The following is a 15,519-nucleotide window of genomic DNA, read 5'->3' on the forward strand; positions in this document are numbered from 1 at the left end:
TACGGACGCCCTATTCATATTAATTTAATTCCGTTGTAAGTCCCTCCACACGAATGGAATCAAACATGTCTGAACAGTTCGTTGAAATTGAGAATTTCGGCCTTGAGTTGTTGGAAAATGTTGATATGATGATGGAACCTCAACACAGCCATAAGGAAGTCAGCAGGTAATTTAGGCATATTTTTCTTTCTACACCGTGTGATTCACAGACAACCCTTGCGGATGTGATATCATTGCCTAGGCTAGGTCTATCTACAGCACAGTTTGATATGGCTGGTGTGGGCCAGGGCCCATAGCCTAGGCTATTAGGTTACATATACACATTTTATTATAATCTAGACAATATCAAGGCGGACGGCAAGTAGCCTAGTGGTTAGAGCGTTGGGCCAGTAATCGAAAGGTTGCTAGATTACCCGAGTTGACAAGGTAAAAATCTGTCCTTCTGAACAAGGCAGTTGTTAGCCCACTAGGCCGTCTTTGTAAATACGAATTTGTTCTTAACTGACTTGCCTAGTGCTTGTAGTTTTTACTATGCCGTAGTCTTTATTTTCATAATTGAGTTGAAACTTTAAAGGTTACATTTTAACGTGGTTAGGCTTATGAAAAAATGATAGGATTGTTTGAATCAGTTTTGAATTTGTGGTCCACCGATTTTCCCATTAGTTACTGGCTACTACTAGTTATACCTATCACCAAGGTTTATTTGGTAATTTCTTATGTACAGCCAGGAAGTTTTAATCCTCATTGAAAAGGTGATTCTAGAGATAGTCACCAGTCTGTCCAAAGATGAAGCTCCAGTTTTGGTCCTACCCAACCGATCCAGCTGGGCCAATGTAAGGTAAGCCACTCACTTTGTTACTATAATGTCAAGCTTTTGGGCCATACTCACTCTGTTTGACCTTTAGCAAGATAAACATGTAAAACAGATGTCTTATTTATGTTATGTAAATACAGAATAACCTAGTAAAGTTACATTTGAAATAAGTGGTCATGTTGTGTAAACTGAACTTTGCACTCAATTTGATAAATCAGGTTCTGCAAGTGGTCTAAATTGCTGTTAAATGCATTTGGAGGAAATCCTTTAGTTCTTTGATCTCTCATTCTATCTGAATGTGTAAGAGAGCTAAGAAGTCAAAAGGGATTGGTGGGGTGGAAATTGTGTCAATAGAATCACCTAAAGTTTGGAACCGTAATCCTTGAAGCTGAAATAACTTCCTGACTGAATAGGTGTCAGTTTGATTAAATATTTAAAAAGCACCAGCTACACATACAAACACACACACAAATCTGGCAGTTTGTGGAGGTCTTTAATGTGCACAGGCTGTGGAGATTTCATGCTTAGAACAAAGTGAACTGTCTGGTTGAGTCTACATCAAACCTCCTGACAGCTTAAAGCACATTCTGGCTCGGCCCTTTCAAATGTGAGAATCCCACAGATAGGGAGGCAAAGGTTTCACAGAGGAAATGCAGTCGAGGTATGGGGGAGGCCTATCACAGGTATCCCCCAGGGTTTGTGATTCTTCTAAGAAGGATCATAAAGGTAGCGGGCTCCTTTACAAAGCTGATCAAAGATAGGAGACCAAATGTTCGGATTTTGTAAATAATTAATACTTTTTTTGTCTTCATTCCCAACTTTGAGTTTTGACAAAGCCGTTGGCCTTCAAATGACTTCTGGAAGTTCTGTCACCACAGTTCGGAGCAACTGTTCCTCGTCTGTCACTAAATTTGGTGAGAAGAAAGACACACCACTGCCCCCCCCCCCCCCCCCCTGTCTCTCTCTCTCACTTCTCTCTTCCCTCAGCTGTGCACAGAAAAAGTTACATTTTTTAAATTCACAAACTTTAAACTACTCTAAGGAATTTAATCAGCCCTACTTTATGTGGCTTTCATTCTTATCCTCTCTGGGCTTACATGAACTAATTGCAAAAACTGCAACGACATGGTATGTCTTATGCTGCTGACAGACAGAAATATTATGGTCAGAGAAGCTTTCCTGGATCAGTTTTATTCACTATGGATTTCATTATCCATCCTAAAGAAAATCCTGAATTAACTACTTTGATGATGAAATGACCTATCATCAGATATCATAGGGGATTGATTGAATGGTTTTCTAGACTGTACTGGTATATTACAATATACTGGTAGCCTATAATACAGATGTTTAACTGGGTTTTCTATGCAGGGCACATTCTCAAGGTTCTATCCACCATCTACAAACTTGTGCAGAGCAACGTATATGCCACAAAAAGGTAATGTCTTGTCAGATAGCCAACGCATAAAAAAATACATTCTTGCCTTAACACCAGTACTTTGAGAAGTAGTTCTCTTGTTTGCACAGGGACATCTATTACAACGACACACAGCTTTTTGGTTCACAGAGGACTGTCGATTCCATTGTGGATGACATCTCCTGCATGCTCAAGGTTCCACGCAGAAGACTACATGTGGTGTGTATATAGTATGTGAGTGTGTGTGTGCGTTTGTGAGAGTACAATTTCAGTTCAAGAGGAGGCAACAATGGCCTGATATTGAATAAAATCATACTAAAACATTTGGAAATACCTTTTGATACGACATGTTATGATTAGTTCAGGGCTAACACATGAAAGCACTCAGTTATTTTCATATTTTTAGCCTATTTTCTGCCTCGTACAGGAAGCAACTGTGTATGTATTTTCCATTATTTCCATGATCAAATTCAACTTGACTCAAAAGCATTGTCGTTTGTGTGTGCACGTGTGTGTGTGTGTGTTTATTAACGGTCTCCAGCTAGCTACGTCCAAGGGCTTCATCTCAGGTGATCTTTGTTACCTGGAGGAGGACAGCACCAAGGTGGACTGCCACTCCAACTCCACTGTAAGTCCCACTAACACTAAATACATTCCCCCAACATCTCAGCATCGTCACAGTATGGTCATATGCCTGTTGAATATGCATATAATGTCAGGGAAAGGGAAAGGGGGTTACCTAGTCAGTTGTACAACTGAAATGTGTCTTCCGCATTTAACCCAACCCTTCTGAATCAGAGAGGTGCGGGGGGCTACCTTAATCGACATCCACGTCTTCCGTGCCCGGGGAACAGTGGGTTAACTGCCTTGTTCAGGGGTTAGATACCTATAATGTTACAATATACAGTATCATCATTCGCCATGAATGTTTAACAGTGCTAAACCTCTCCCATTTCAATGACATAACAGAGGTCTCTAGTCTCAGCCAAACTTAATAAATCCTGTGTTCACCTCTTTCTGGCCACAATCTCCAGGTTCAACCAATGAACTAATCACTCGGTCTATAGAATAATTGTTCAGAAAACCAAAAAAACTCAAACTGTTTACTTGTATTCTATCTACTGTTTGTGGGTTGCATAAATCAACTGACACCCAAACAGCTAGATTCATTTCTCATTATATTTTTTGTTGTTGTTTGAAAGCTAACAGTAACTTGCTATGTTGATAATTGTGTCTCTTAATTGTGTTCTCAGGCTACTCCAGTCTCTTCTAATGTTGGCGGGATCAGGAGTATCCTTTATAATCATGTCAGATATTTCAGCAATATTGTAAAGAGCTTGTAAGACTTCCTTCCTCTTTTAACTAACACCTCCCACTCTTATCTATTGGTGAGGAAGAGTCCATCAGTCATGTTTGTGTTCACCTTGACCTGTTCTCCAGACATTGTGTCATCTGCTAAGTTTGTTTTGATAGTGGAGAAGGACGCCACCTTCCAGAAACTGCTCGATGATGACTTTTGCACCAAGTTATCTCCTTGCATCATGATCACAGTATGTCCTACTTATGGTTTTCTTTTGAGCTATTGCTTTAAATGTAATGTGTTAATCATATGACTTATTGTAAATCTATTATGTGTTTGTGTCAGGGTAAAGGTGTCCCGGATGTGAACAGCAGGCTGATGGTGAGAAAGCTTTGGGACACCCTGCGCATCCCTATATTTGCTCTGGTGGATGCTGACCCTTACGGTAATACTCTCCACTCTTTTATCCTATCAAAGACACACACACACACACACACAGGGGTTGCGTGTCCTGCTCAGCCAACAGGCCTCTCTGATGTGTCAGGGTGGTTAGAATGGGAATTGTGTTGGTGTGTTCTAGCCCAGTGGAATCATCACACTGGGGCCCCTGGACTCACTGACACTCACTGTCCCTCTCCATACAGCACCTCTCTGCCCCCCTCCGCTCTCCTCACATCACATTGCGAGTCGCATGTGTAACACTTTACTTTGTTCTCTGTCCCCTTAGCTACATATCTCAGAGGATAATTGCTCTGGTATGGTGGTGATTGTATCGTGTCTCTTTCTCTTTCTGTCTTTCTCTCATTTTCCCAGGCATTGAGATCATGTGCATCTACAAGTACGGATCAGTGGTGAGTCCTGCCATGCCTGTGTATTTCTGTACATTATCCAATGTGGCTTGTGCAGTGTCTCGGTGCAAGAAATATGTAATTATTCTGGTCTCTTAAGTTGAAAAAAGGGAGCAGTCAACTATATCTGAGCATTTGAAGTGACATGAAGGGTAAAAGTAAAGTGATTGCGTGGGATCTCATTTGTGTGAGGTTTTTGTATGTGAGTGCATTTATGATCATGTGTGTTTCTGGTTTATATGATTATACCCCAGGTGGACTTGTGTGTCTGAATGTGTGTGTCATTTTATGTACGATATGCATGTCAGTGGCTTGTAAAAGTATTCACCCCCTTGGCATTTTTCCTATTTTGTTGCCTTACAACCTGGAATTAACATGGATGTTTTGGGGGTTGTATCATTTGATTTACATAACATGCCTACCACTTTGAAGATGCAAAATATTTTTTCTTGTGAAACAAACAAGAAATAAGACAAAAAAACTGAAAACTTGAGCGTGCATAACTATTCTTTTTTTTTTTTTTTTTTTTTTGGAGTTTATTTTTACAGGGACAGTGCACATTAATCAACGTTTCAGTAAAAGTGCCGGTTTTAGCCAGCCGGCTAATTTTCAACCGCAGTCCCTGGGCAGGTTATTAAAAACAATTACAATATAGACAATAGCAACATAGAACAAGACATAGCAACATAGGACAAGCAAGACGTAGCATACAGACAGAGCAACATAGAACAAAAAGCAGCAAGACAAAATTCATAAAAGCAACAAAGTGTTTCCACACCTCACAAGTTACAGACAACAGACATGGAAAGCGGCAACACACAGCTAGGGACCATGTTCACAAATCTGATTGACCTTTAGCCATGTCTTCAAGCATTTTGTGAAAGTGTGATATGTGGTGCAGTTATGTGTGTCTGATGGCAGTGTATTCCAGACATGGGAAGCTCTCACAGAAAAAGCGGATTTACTAAAGGTGCTTTTCCTTAGGGGAACTACACAGTCACCTCTCATGGCAGACCTTGTGGATCTGCTGCCATATGTTTGGGTTTTCTGTTTAACAAAAATACTGAGTGGAGGGGGAGCCAAGCCATTTAGGATCTTGAATACAAGACATGCATCGGTGTATTGCACAAGATTTTCCCAACTCAGGAGCTCATGCTTTCTGAGGATGTGACAGTGATGATGGCTATTGGGCTTCCTATCAAGCACTTTGAGAGCCTGTTTGTAGACAGACTGAATAGGTTTTAATGTTGTACAGCAAGCTTGGGCCCAACTAGTCAAGCAGTATGTTAAGTGGGGGAGTATCATAGATTTGAAGTACAGTTTTGCTACCTCTGTAGTCAAACAATTTCGTATAAATCGGAAATTAGCTAGGTTGAATTTGGTTATTTGAATTACCTTTTTCACATGCTTTTTAAAAGAGAGGTTGGAATCAAGTATGATGCCAAGGTACTTAAAATCAGATACCACCTGTAGCTTCTCCCCTGACACATAGACATCTGGCTCAGTAGCATCTGTTGCCCTCTTTGTGAAGAACATGCAAACAGTTTTTTTCACATTGAGATGCAAACACGAGTCACTGAGCCACTTTGTAACCTGGACCATTACAGTAGTGAGTTCTTGTGCAGCTTGTTGTTTGCTCTTTGCATGCACATATATCACTGTATCATCTGCATACATTTGAACTTCAGACCCAGTACAGACAGAAGGCAGATCATTAATGTACAGGCTGAACAGGAGGGGCCCCAGTATTGACCCTTGGGGCACACCCACATCATAGCTAAGAGTGGGCGACAGCTCATTGCTCACTCTGACACACTGAGTTCTGCCTTCAAGGTATGATTTCATCCATCTCAAGGCATCGGGGGAAAAGTTGAACTTGGACAATTTTGTGATGAGAATCTCATGGTTAACAGTATCAAAAGCCTTCCTTAGGTCCAGAAACACAGCCCCAACAACACCCCCTTTGTCCATCTTGGACTTCACATTTTCCAGAAGAAAGCAGTTGGCCGTTTCTGTGGAGTGTTTCGCTCTGAAGCCAAACTGCATGGAATGTAATGTGAAGGGGCTGTTGTTGAGGTGGGCAATCAGTTGTTCTGCTACACACTTTTCAACAACCTTTGACACCACAGGTAGTATACTAATGGGCCTGTAGTTACTCACGTCAGCAGGGTCGCCTGATTTAAAGATGGCCGTTATTATGGCCGACTTCCATACCCTTGGAAACACCCCGAGACCAATAGATGTGTTGGTGACCTTAGTAATGGGGCCAATGAGTGACTCTTTGTAGTTTTTGAGAAAGGTAGAGTCCATCCCAAACACATCTTTGGCTTTAGAGTTCTTTAGTGAGCTGATCACCTTGTCCACCTTTGACTCAGAAACCTCCCTTATGATGAAGACAGGTTGAGCATCATTTACTAGCACTGAGCCCAAGAAACCAGTGGAGGGGTTCTGTGTCAGTACCCTGACAGAGTCAATAAAGTAGGAATTGAAGGCTATTGCTATTTCGACTGCATCCTGTGTTAGATTGTTATTCACCATGATTTCTAGTCTTTTTGCAGTGTTACTATGGTCTTTCCCTGTTAACTTTTTTAGATTCTCCCAGATCAGTTTAGAATTTCCCTTTGCTTCACCAATTATGTTAATAAAAAAGTTTGCCTTGGCCTGTCTGATTTCTTTCATCACCTTATTTCTCAACATGGTAAACCTACGTCTGTCATGCTCTAATTTGGATCTTAGGGCTATTTTTAGATAATAATCTCGTTCTTTCATCAATTTCCAGATTTCTCCATTTAGCCAAGGAAGAGTGCTCTTTTGGCCAGGTTTGGATTTGATTTTCTTTAGGAAACCATTTAATGTAGTCTGGATTGTGGATAGAAAAACTTGACTATCAGCTTCCACGTCTGCATAGGACAAGAGATCATTCCAGTTAATTCCCTTAATTGCGTTTTCAAAATAGCTTAATTCACTCTTAGGTATTCTTAGTTGATCAGGCTTTCTAACAGTAGAGAGGTTAAACCTGCTCTTAGACAGCTTTCTGGCTATAAGTGTCAGATTATGATCAGATAGCCCAGTAACCATATTGAATGATTTAGTCACTCTCTCTGGTTTATTACTGAACACCAAATCAATCTGTGTTTTAGAGCAACAAGTCACCCTGGTTGGCCCTTTAACTAGCTGTGTAAGGTCAAAGGTATTAGTGATCCGTTTGAGGGTTTTCCTACAACACTTGTCTTCATAATTAATGTTAAAATCTCCCATTAAGATGACCTCTTTCCCAAAATCACATTCCCTAAGCATGTTATTAAACTGATCAAAAAACACACTTTTGGTGGAAGGTGGCCTATACATTCCAATGAGGGTAAAAGACATTTGGGGAGACAGTGTAATGTTCAGGCCAATACATTCTAGTTCATTATCACATGACCACTCAATTTGTTTACATCGGATATGTTCTTTAATGTAAATCATCACACCCCCTCCTCTTCCTTCAGTCCTGTCTCTCCTGAAAACATTGTAGCCAGGCACAATCAAAGCAGCAGATGGAGAGTTTTTATGGAGCCATGTCTCTGAGAGGCAGAGAAAGTCAAGGTTGGAGTCTGTGAGTAGATGTTGAATTTGATCACTTTTTGGAATGACACTACGAATGTTCAAGTGCCCCCCTAGTAGTCCCTTGGGCTTAGCTCGTGGGTCCCAGATGACTCGAGAGTGATTGACACATTGAAAAAAGTTAAATTTTCTGTGTTTTCTGACGGCTGGGTTTAGGCCGTTTTGTTTCGTTTTGATTAGGGGCAGTTCGGTAGCGCAATTAACAATCCCTCCCGCCTGCACTGGATGCGGGGAACTAATTAAAACAGCTTGCGTACCAGAAGCAGAGTCAGGGATCGCATATAGCGACTTTGGTATGTTTGAAGAGTCACCCCCCCAATGTCAATTACGGCTGCAAGTCTCTTGGGGTATGTCTCTATAAGCTTGGCACATCTAGCCACTGGGATTTTTGCCCATTCTTCAAGGCAAAACTGCTCCAGCTCCTTCAAGTTGGATTGGTTCCGCTGGTGTACAGCAATCTTTAAGTCATACCACAGATTCTCAATTGGATTAAGGGGTATCTTGGTCTTTGACTAGGCCATTCCAAGACATTTAAATGTTTCCCGTTAAACCACTCGAGTGTTGCTTTAGCAGTATGCTTAGGGTCATTGTCCTGCTGGAAGGTGAACCTCCGTCCCAGTCTCAAATCTCTGGAAGACTGAAACAGGTTTCCCTCAAGAATTTCCCTGTATTTAGCGTCATCCATCATTCCTTCAATTCTGACCAGTTTCCCAGTCCCTGCTGATAAAAAACATCCCCACAGCATGATTCTGCCACCACCATGCTTCACTGTGGGGATGGTGTTCTCGGGGTGATCAGAGGTGTTGGGTTTGCGCCAGACATAGCGTTTTCCCTGATGGCCAAAAGGTTCAATTTTAGTCTCATCTGACCAGAGTACCTTCTTCCATATGTTTGGGGAGTCTCCCACATGCCTTTTGGCAAACACCAAACGTGTTTGCTAATTTTTTTCTTTAATCAATGGCTGTTTTCTGTCCACTCTTCTGTAAAGCCCAGCTCTGTGGATTGTAAGGCTAAAAGTGGTCCTATGGACAGATACCCCAATCTTCCCTGTGGAGCTTTGCAGCTCCTTCAGGGTTATCTTTGGTGTCTTTGTTGCCTCTCTGATTAATGCCCCCTTTGCCTGGTCCGTGAGTTTTGGTGGGTGGCCCTCTCTTGGCAGGTTTGTTGTGGTGCCATATTCTTTAAAAAAAATTATAATGGATTTAATGGTGCTCCGTGGTATGTTCAACATTTCTGATATTTTTTTATAACCCAACCCTGATCTGTACTTCTCCACAACTTTGTTCCTGACCTGTTTGGAGAGCCCCTTGGTTTTCATGGTGCCGCTTGCTTGGTGGTGCCCCTTGCTTGGTGGTGCCCCTTGCTTAGTGGTGTTGCAGACTCTGGGGCCTTTCAAAACAGGTGTATATATAAAGAGAGATCATGCAACAACATGTGACATTTAGATTGCACACAGGTTGACTATATTTAACTAATTATGTGACTTCTGAAGGTAATTGGTTGCACCAGATCTTATTTAGGGGCTTCATAGCAAAGGGGGTGAATATATATGCACGCACCACTTTTCGGTTTAGTTTTTTAAATAATTTTTTGAAACAAGTTCTTTTTTTCATTTCACTTCACCAGTTTGAATTATTTTGTGTATGTCCATTACATGAAATCCAAATATAAATCAATTTAAATTACAGGTTGTAATGCAACAAAATAGGAAAAACGACCAAGGGGGATGAATACTTTTGCAAGGCACTGTATATGGTTGTATGTATTCACATATGTGTGTTTTATGCACAGTTTGTCAACCTGTCGATATGTCTGGTTGTGTATTGACGTGTTTCTGTGTGTGTATCTTTCCCCTCAGGCCATGTCATTTCAGGCCCACAGTCTGACCGTCCCCAGCGTTATGTGGCTAGGCCTCCTCCCCTCTGACCTCCAGAGGTTTGGAGACAACCACTCGCTACTTCCTCCTTCCTACCTCTAATTGGGATTATATTCTGGGGATTTGGAGATTGTTTGTTTTGGTTTCTGTTGCTGTTGCCTTCGCTTGTTTCTCTCTCCCTGAGGAGCTGTTTTGGAGTGTATATTGAGTTTTAAGTATATGTCAGCTAGAGCAGTCTTAGCCTGAAAAGGGGGTTTTGACATAAGTCAAGTTTAATTGTAGTCTGCAAGCCTGCTCCTCCTAAGACTCTAACTGTACAGGGCATAATCAAAAGCATCCACATTTTATACAGTTTGGACAGAAATGGAGAGAGCCGTAACTTTGTCAGGATATTTCCTTTGTTTCAGTTGTAGCAACTGAATGATTATTTCTATCTTAATATGGTCATTCAGAAGACCATCATCCAAAGCTATTTACAGTTAAGATATTTTTGTATGTCTCATAATATGACTGTTCATGTCTTGAACGAACTGAATTGAAAACTGTACTGATCATAACCCTTCTGTACTTTAGATTGAGAGTACCTGAGGATGCTCTGATCCCCCTCACACAGAGAGACCAGAATAAACTGACCAGCCTGCTGAAGAGACCCTACCTGGCCTGCCAACCTGCCTGGCAGAGAGAGGTCAGAGGGGGGAGGGCTACCATTTATGAGTGGTTTACATACAATACAAATATGGAAAGGGAGAATGTGTGCAGTCAGTCTGTTATTAGAGATAAGGGAGAAGAAAGTTAAAGAACAGAATGTGTGCAGTCAATCAAATGTATTTATAAAGCCCTTCTTACATCAGCTGATGTCACAAAGTGCTGTACAGAAACCTAGCCTAAAACCCCAAACAGCAAGCAATGCAGGTGTAGAAGCACGATGGCTAGGCAAAACTCCCTAGAAAGGCATGAACCTAGGAAGAAACCTAGAGAGGAACCAGGCTATGAAGGGTGGCCAGTCCTCTTCTGGCTGTGCCGGGTGGAGATTATAACAGAACATGGCCAAAATGTTCAAATATTCATAGATGACCAGCAGGGTCAAATAATAATAATCACAGTGGTTGTCGAGGGTGCAACAAGTCAGCACCTCAGGAGTAAATGTCAGTTGGCTTTTCATAGCCGATCATTCAGAGTATCTCTACCGCTCCTGCTGTCTCTAGAGAGTTGAAAACAGCAGGTCTGGGACAAGGTAGCATGTCCGGTGAACAGGTCAGGGTTCCATAGCCGCAGGCAGAACAGTTGAAACTGGAGCAGCAGCACAGCCAGGTGGACTGGGGACAGCAAGGAGTCATCATGCCAGGTAGTCCTGAGGCATGGTCGTAGGGCTCAGGTCCTCCGAGAGAGAGAGAAAAAGAGAGAGAAGAGAGAGAATTAGAGAGAGCATACTTAAATGCACACAGGACACCGGATAAGGCAGGAGAAATACTCCACATATAACAAACTGACCCTAGCCCCCCGACACATAAACTATTGCAGCATAAATACTGGAAGCTGAGACAGGCGGGGTCGGGAGACACTGGCCCCGTCTGACGATACCCCCGGACAAGGCCAAACAGGCAGCATATAACCCCACCCACTTTGCCAAGGCACAGCCCCTACACCACTTGAGGGATATCTTCAACCACCAACTTACTATCCTGAGACAAGTGTCACGCCCTGACCTTATGTTTTCTTTATTATTTTGGTTAGGTCAGGGTGTGACGAGGGTGGGTATGCTTGTTTTGTATTGTCTAGGGTTTTTGTATGTCATGGGGTGTTTGTAAGTCTAGGCATATGTAGGTCTATAGTGGCCTGAATTGGTTCCCAATCAGAGGCAGCTGTTTATCGTTGTCTCTGATTGGGGATCATATTTAGGTTGCCATTTTCCCTTGGGTATTTGTGGGTTCTTATTCTATGTTTAGTTGCCTGTCTGCACTAGGCATATTAGCTTCACGGTTTGTTTTGTTCATTTTGTTCAGTGTTCATTCGTTTAAATAAAGAAGAATGTACGCTTATCACGCTGCGGCTTGGTCTCCTCCTTACGACGGACGTGACAACAAGGCCGAGTATAGCCCACGAAGATCTCCCCCACGGCACGAACCGCCATCCCGGACAGGAAGATCACGTCAGAGACTAAACCCACTCAAGTGACGCATCCCTCCTAGGGACGGCGTGGAAGAGCACCAGTAAGCCAGTGACTCAGCCCCTGTAATAGGGTTTGAGGCAGAGAATCCCAGTGGAGAGAAGTTAACCAGCCAGGCAGAGACAGCAAGGGCGGTTCGTTGCTCCAGTGTCTTTCCGTTTTACCTTCACACTCCCGGGCCAGACCTTACTCAATCATAGGACCTACTGAAGAGATGAGTTTTCAATAAAGACTTAAAGGTTGAGACTGAGTCTGCATCTCTCACATGGATAGGCAAACCATTCCATAAAAATGGAGCTCTATAGGAGAAAGCACTGCCTCCAGCTGTTTGCTTAGAAATTCTAGGGACAGTAAGTTGGCCTGCGTCTTGTGACCGTAGTGTACGTGTAGGTATGTACGGCAGGACCAAATCAGAAAGATAGGTAGGAGCAAGCCCATGTAATGCTTTGTAGGTTAGCAGTAAAACCTTGAAATCAGCCATAGCCTTAACAGGAAGCCAGTGTAGAGAGGCTAGCACTGGAGTAATATGATAAAAAAAATGTGGTTCTAGTCAAGATTCTAGCAGCCTTGTTTAGCACTAACTGAAGTTTATTTAGTGCTTTATCAGTGTACTCGGAAAGTAGAGCATTGCAGTAGTCTAACCTAGAAGTGACAAAAGCATGGATTAATATTTCTGTATCATTTTTGGACTGAAAGTTTCTGATTTTTGCAATGTTACGTAGATGGAAAAAAGCTGTCTTTGAAACAGTATTGATATGTTCGTCAAAAGAGAGATCAGGGTCAGTAACGCCGAGGTCCTTCACAGTTTTTTTTTTTTAGGCGACTGTACAACCAACCATCAAGCTTAAATTGTCAGATTCAACAGAAGATCTCTTTGTTTCTTGGGACCTAGAACTAGCATCTCTGTTTTGTCTGAGTTTAAAAGTAGAACATATGCCTCCATCTACTTCCTCATGTCTGAAACACAGGCTTCCAGAGAGGGCAATTGTGGGGCTTCACCATGTTTCATCGAAATGTACAGCTGTGTGTCGTCCGCATAGCAGTGAAAGTTAACATTATGTTTCCGAATTACATCACCAAGAGGTAAAATATATAGTGAAAACAATAGTAGTCTTAAAACGGAGCCTTGAGGAACACCGAAATTTACAGTTGTTTTGTCAGAGGACAAACCATCTACAGAGACAAACTGATATCTTTCCGACAGATAAGATCTAAACCAGGCCAGAACTTGTGTGTGTAGACCAATTTGGGTTTCCAATCTCTCCAAAAGAATGTGGTGATCGATGGTATCAAAAGCAGCACTAAGGTCTAGGAGCACGAGGACAGATGCAGAGACTGCAGTCAGTCTGTTATTAGAGATAAGGGAGAGGAAAGTTTTAGAAGATAATGTGTGCTTCGCCCAGTTTGTATTCCCACCTCTCAACCCATTCAGAGAATGGTTGAATGCAATGTGGGTTGGTCTGTTTAGTAAACATGTCCCTAGTCTCCATTACCCTCCTCTGAAGAAACTATAAGCTTGTAGTCCTTCACTCCTGTTTTATAAGACTAGGTAGTGTTCTCTTGAGTTTGTTTTTACTACAATTGAGCCATTTTGCAGGTGTGACACAGCACAGTGGAATGTGTTTGAGAGAGCTGTCAGCTCCCTGGTATTTGGGATACTTCAAGACAGATGTTGTGAAATTTACTGAACAAAAATATAAACTTCAAAGATTTTACAGAGTTACAGTTCATATAAGGAAATCAGTCACTTGAAATAAACGAATTAGCCCCTCATCTATGGATTTCACTTGACTGGGAAGGGGTGCAGCCATGGGTGGGCCTTGGAGGGCATAGGCTCATCCACTTGGCAGCCAGGTCCATCCACTTGGCAGCCAGGCCCATCCAATCAGAATGTGTTTTTCTCTACAAAAGGGCTTTATTACAGACAGAAATACTCCTCAGCACACCCCTCAGACTATCCCGTAGGTGAAGAAACCGGATGTGGAGGTCGTGGGCTGGCGTGGTTACATGTAGTCTGCGGTTGTGAGGCCGGTTGGAAGTACTGCTAAATTCTCTAAAACGACGTTGGAGGCAGTTTATGGTAGAGAAATTACCATTAAATTATCTGGCAACAGGTCTGGTGGACATTCCTGCAGTCACTATGCCAATTGCACACATCTGTGGCATTGTGTTGTGTGACAAAACTGCACATTTTAAAGTGGCCTTTTATTGTCCCCAGCACAAGGTGCACCTGCGTAATGATCATGCCGTTTAATCAGCTTCATTCTATGCCACACCTGTCAGGTGGATGGATTATCTTGGTTAAGGAAAAATGCTCACTAATAGTGATGTAAACAAATTTGTGCACAGCATTTGAGAGAAATAAGCTTTTTATGCGTATGGAAAAGGTCTAGGATTTTTTATTTCAGCTTATGAAACACTTTACATGTGGTATTTATATTTTTGTTCTGTGGTAGATAAGATCACACCTGGTGGTCCAGGATGAACTCTTTTTGCTCATCTTCCTCTTGCACATCTCTTAAGACATGTTTTGTTCTTGTTGCAGATGGAAATGATGCAACGCAGCAAGGTGAAAGCTGAGATCCAGTCCCTGGCCTCCATAGCCCCTGATTTCCTCAGCCGCGTCTACCTGCCAAACAAGCTGCGCTACGGGGGCTGGATATGATCACACACTGCCCTTCTGTGGATGGTGGGATGTGGGATTTGATTTGGCTGGATTCAAGCGTGTATGGATGTGGTACAGTTGCAGTGTGTCTGTCTGTGCATATGTCAAGTCTGTCACATAGTGACCTGATACAACATTGTACATCACATTTTTATATTATTGACTATTTTAGGTCATTATATTATATGATGTGTATATTTTACAAAATTATTCTAGATTAGAGTATCAGTCCACCTGAAGTGGCCAATTGACTGTGATTGACTGTGTCCTTGATGGTAATGTATCTGTGGATACTAAAAATGTACATTTTCTGCCACTTGTTGTTAATCACATCAAAATAAAATGTTATTTGTCACATGGTTCATAAGTAACAGGTGTAGCAGTGAAATGCTTACTTACATCAACAGTGAAGAAGTTACTCCGGGATGCTGGCCTTCTAGGCAGAGTTCCTCTGTCCAGTGTCATTGTTCTTCTTCCCATCTTAATCTTTTATTTTTATTGGCCAGTCTGAGATATGGATTTCTCTTTGCAACTCTGCCTAGAAGGCCAGCATCCCGGAGTCGCCTCTTCACTGTTGACATTGAGACTGGTATTTTGCGGGTACTATTTAATGAAGCTGCCAGTTGAGGACTTGTGAGGAATCTGTTTCTCAAACTAGACCCTCTAATGTACTTGTCCTCTTGCTCAGTTGTGCACCGAGGCCTCCCAATCCTCTTTCTATTCGGGTTAGAGCCAGTTTGCGCTGTTCTGTGAAGGGAGTAGTACACAGCGTTGTAGATCTTGGCAATTTCTCACATGAAAAAAGCCTTAATTTCTCAGAACAAGA

General features: G+C 42.1%; 1 protein-coding gene across 1 annotated transcript; it reads left to right on the top strand.

The window, feature by feature from the left end:
* Positions 1-716: 716 nt before the first annotated feature.
* spo11 (SPO11 initiator of meiotic double stranded breaks) lies at positions 717-14,696 on the top strand. Its single transcript, XM_039011535.1, has 12 exons — positions 717-838; positions 1,640-1,728; positions 2,186-2,252; positions 2,342-2,450; positions 2,773-2,859; positions 3,485-3,521; positions 3,672-3,781; positions 3,877-3,976; positions 4,345-4,382; positions 9,844-9,920; positions 10,435-10,546; positions 14,574-14,696. The coding sequence occupies exons 1-12, from the start codon at positions 717-719 to the stop codon at positions 14,691-14,693; spliced, it is 1,068 nt and encodes a 355-aa protein (XP_038867463.1). The 3' UTR covers positions 14,694-14,696.
* Positions 14,697-15,519: the final 823 nt, after the last annotated feature.

This window comes from Salvelinus namaycush, chromosome 16 (genome assembly GCF_016432855.1).
Source record: "Salvelinus namaycush isolate Seneca chromosome 16, SaNama_1.0, whole genome shotgun sequence".
Taxonomy (NCBI): Eukaryota; Metazoa; Chordata; class Actinopteri; order Salmoniformes; family Salmonidae; genus Salvelinus; species Salvelinus namaycush.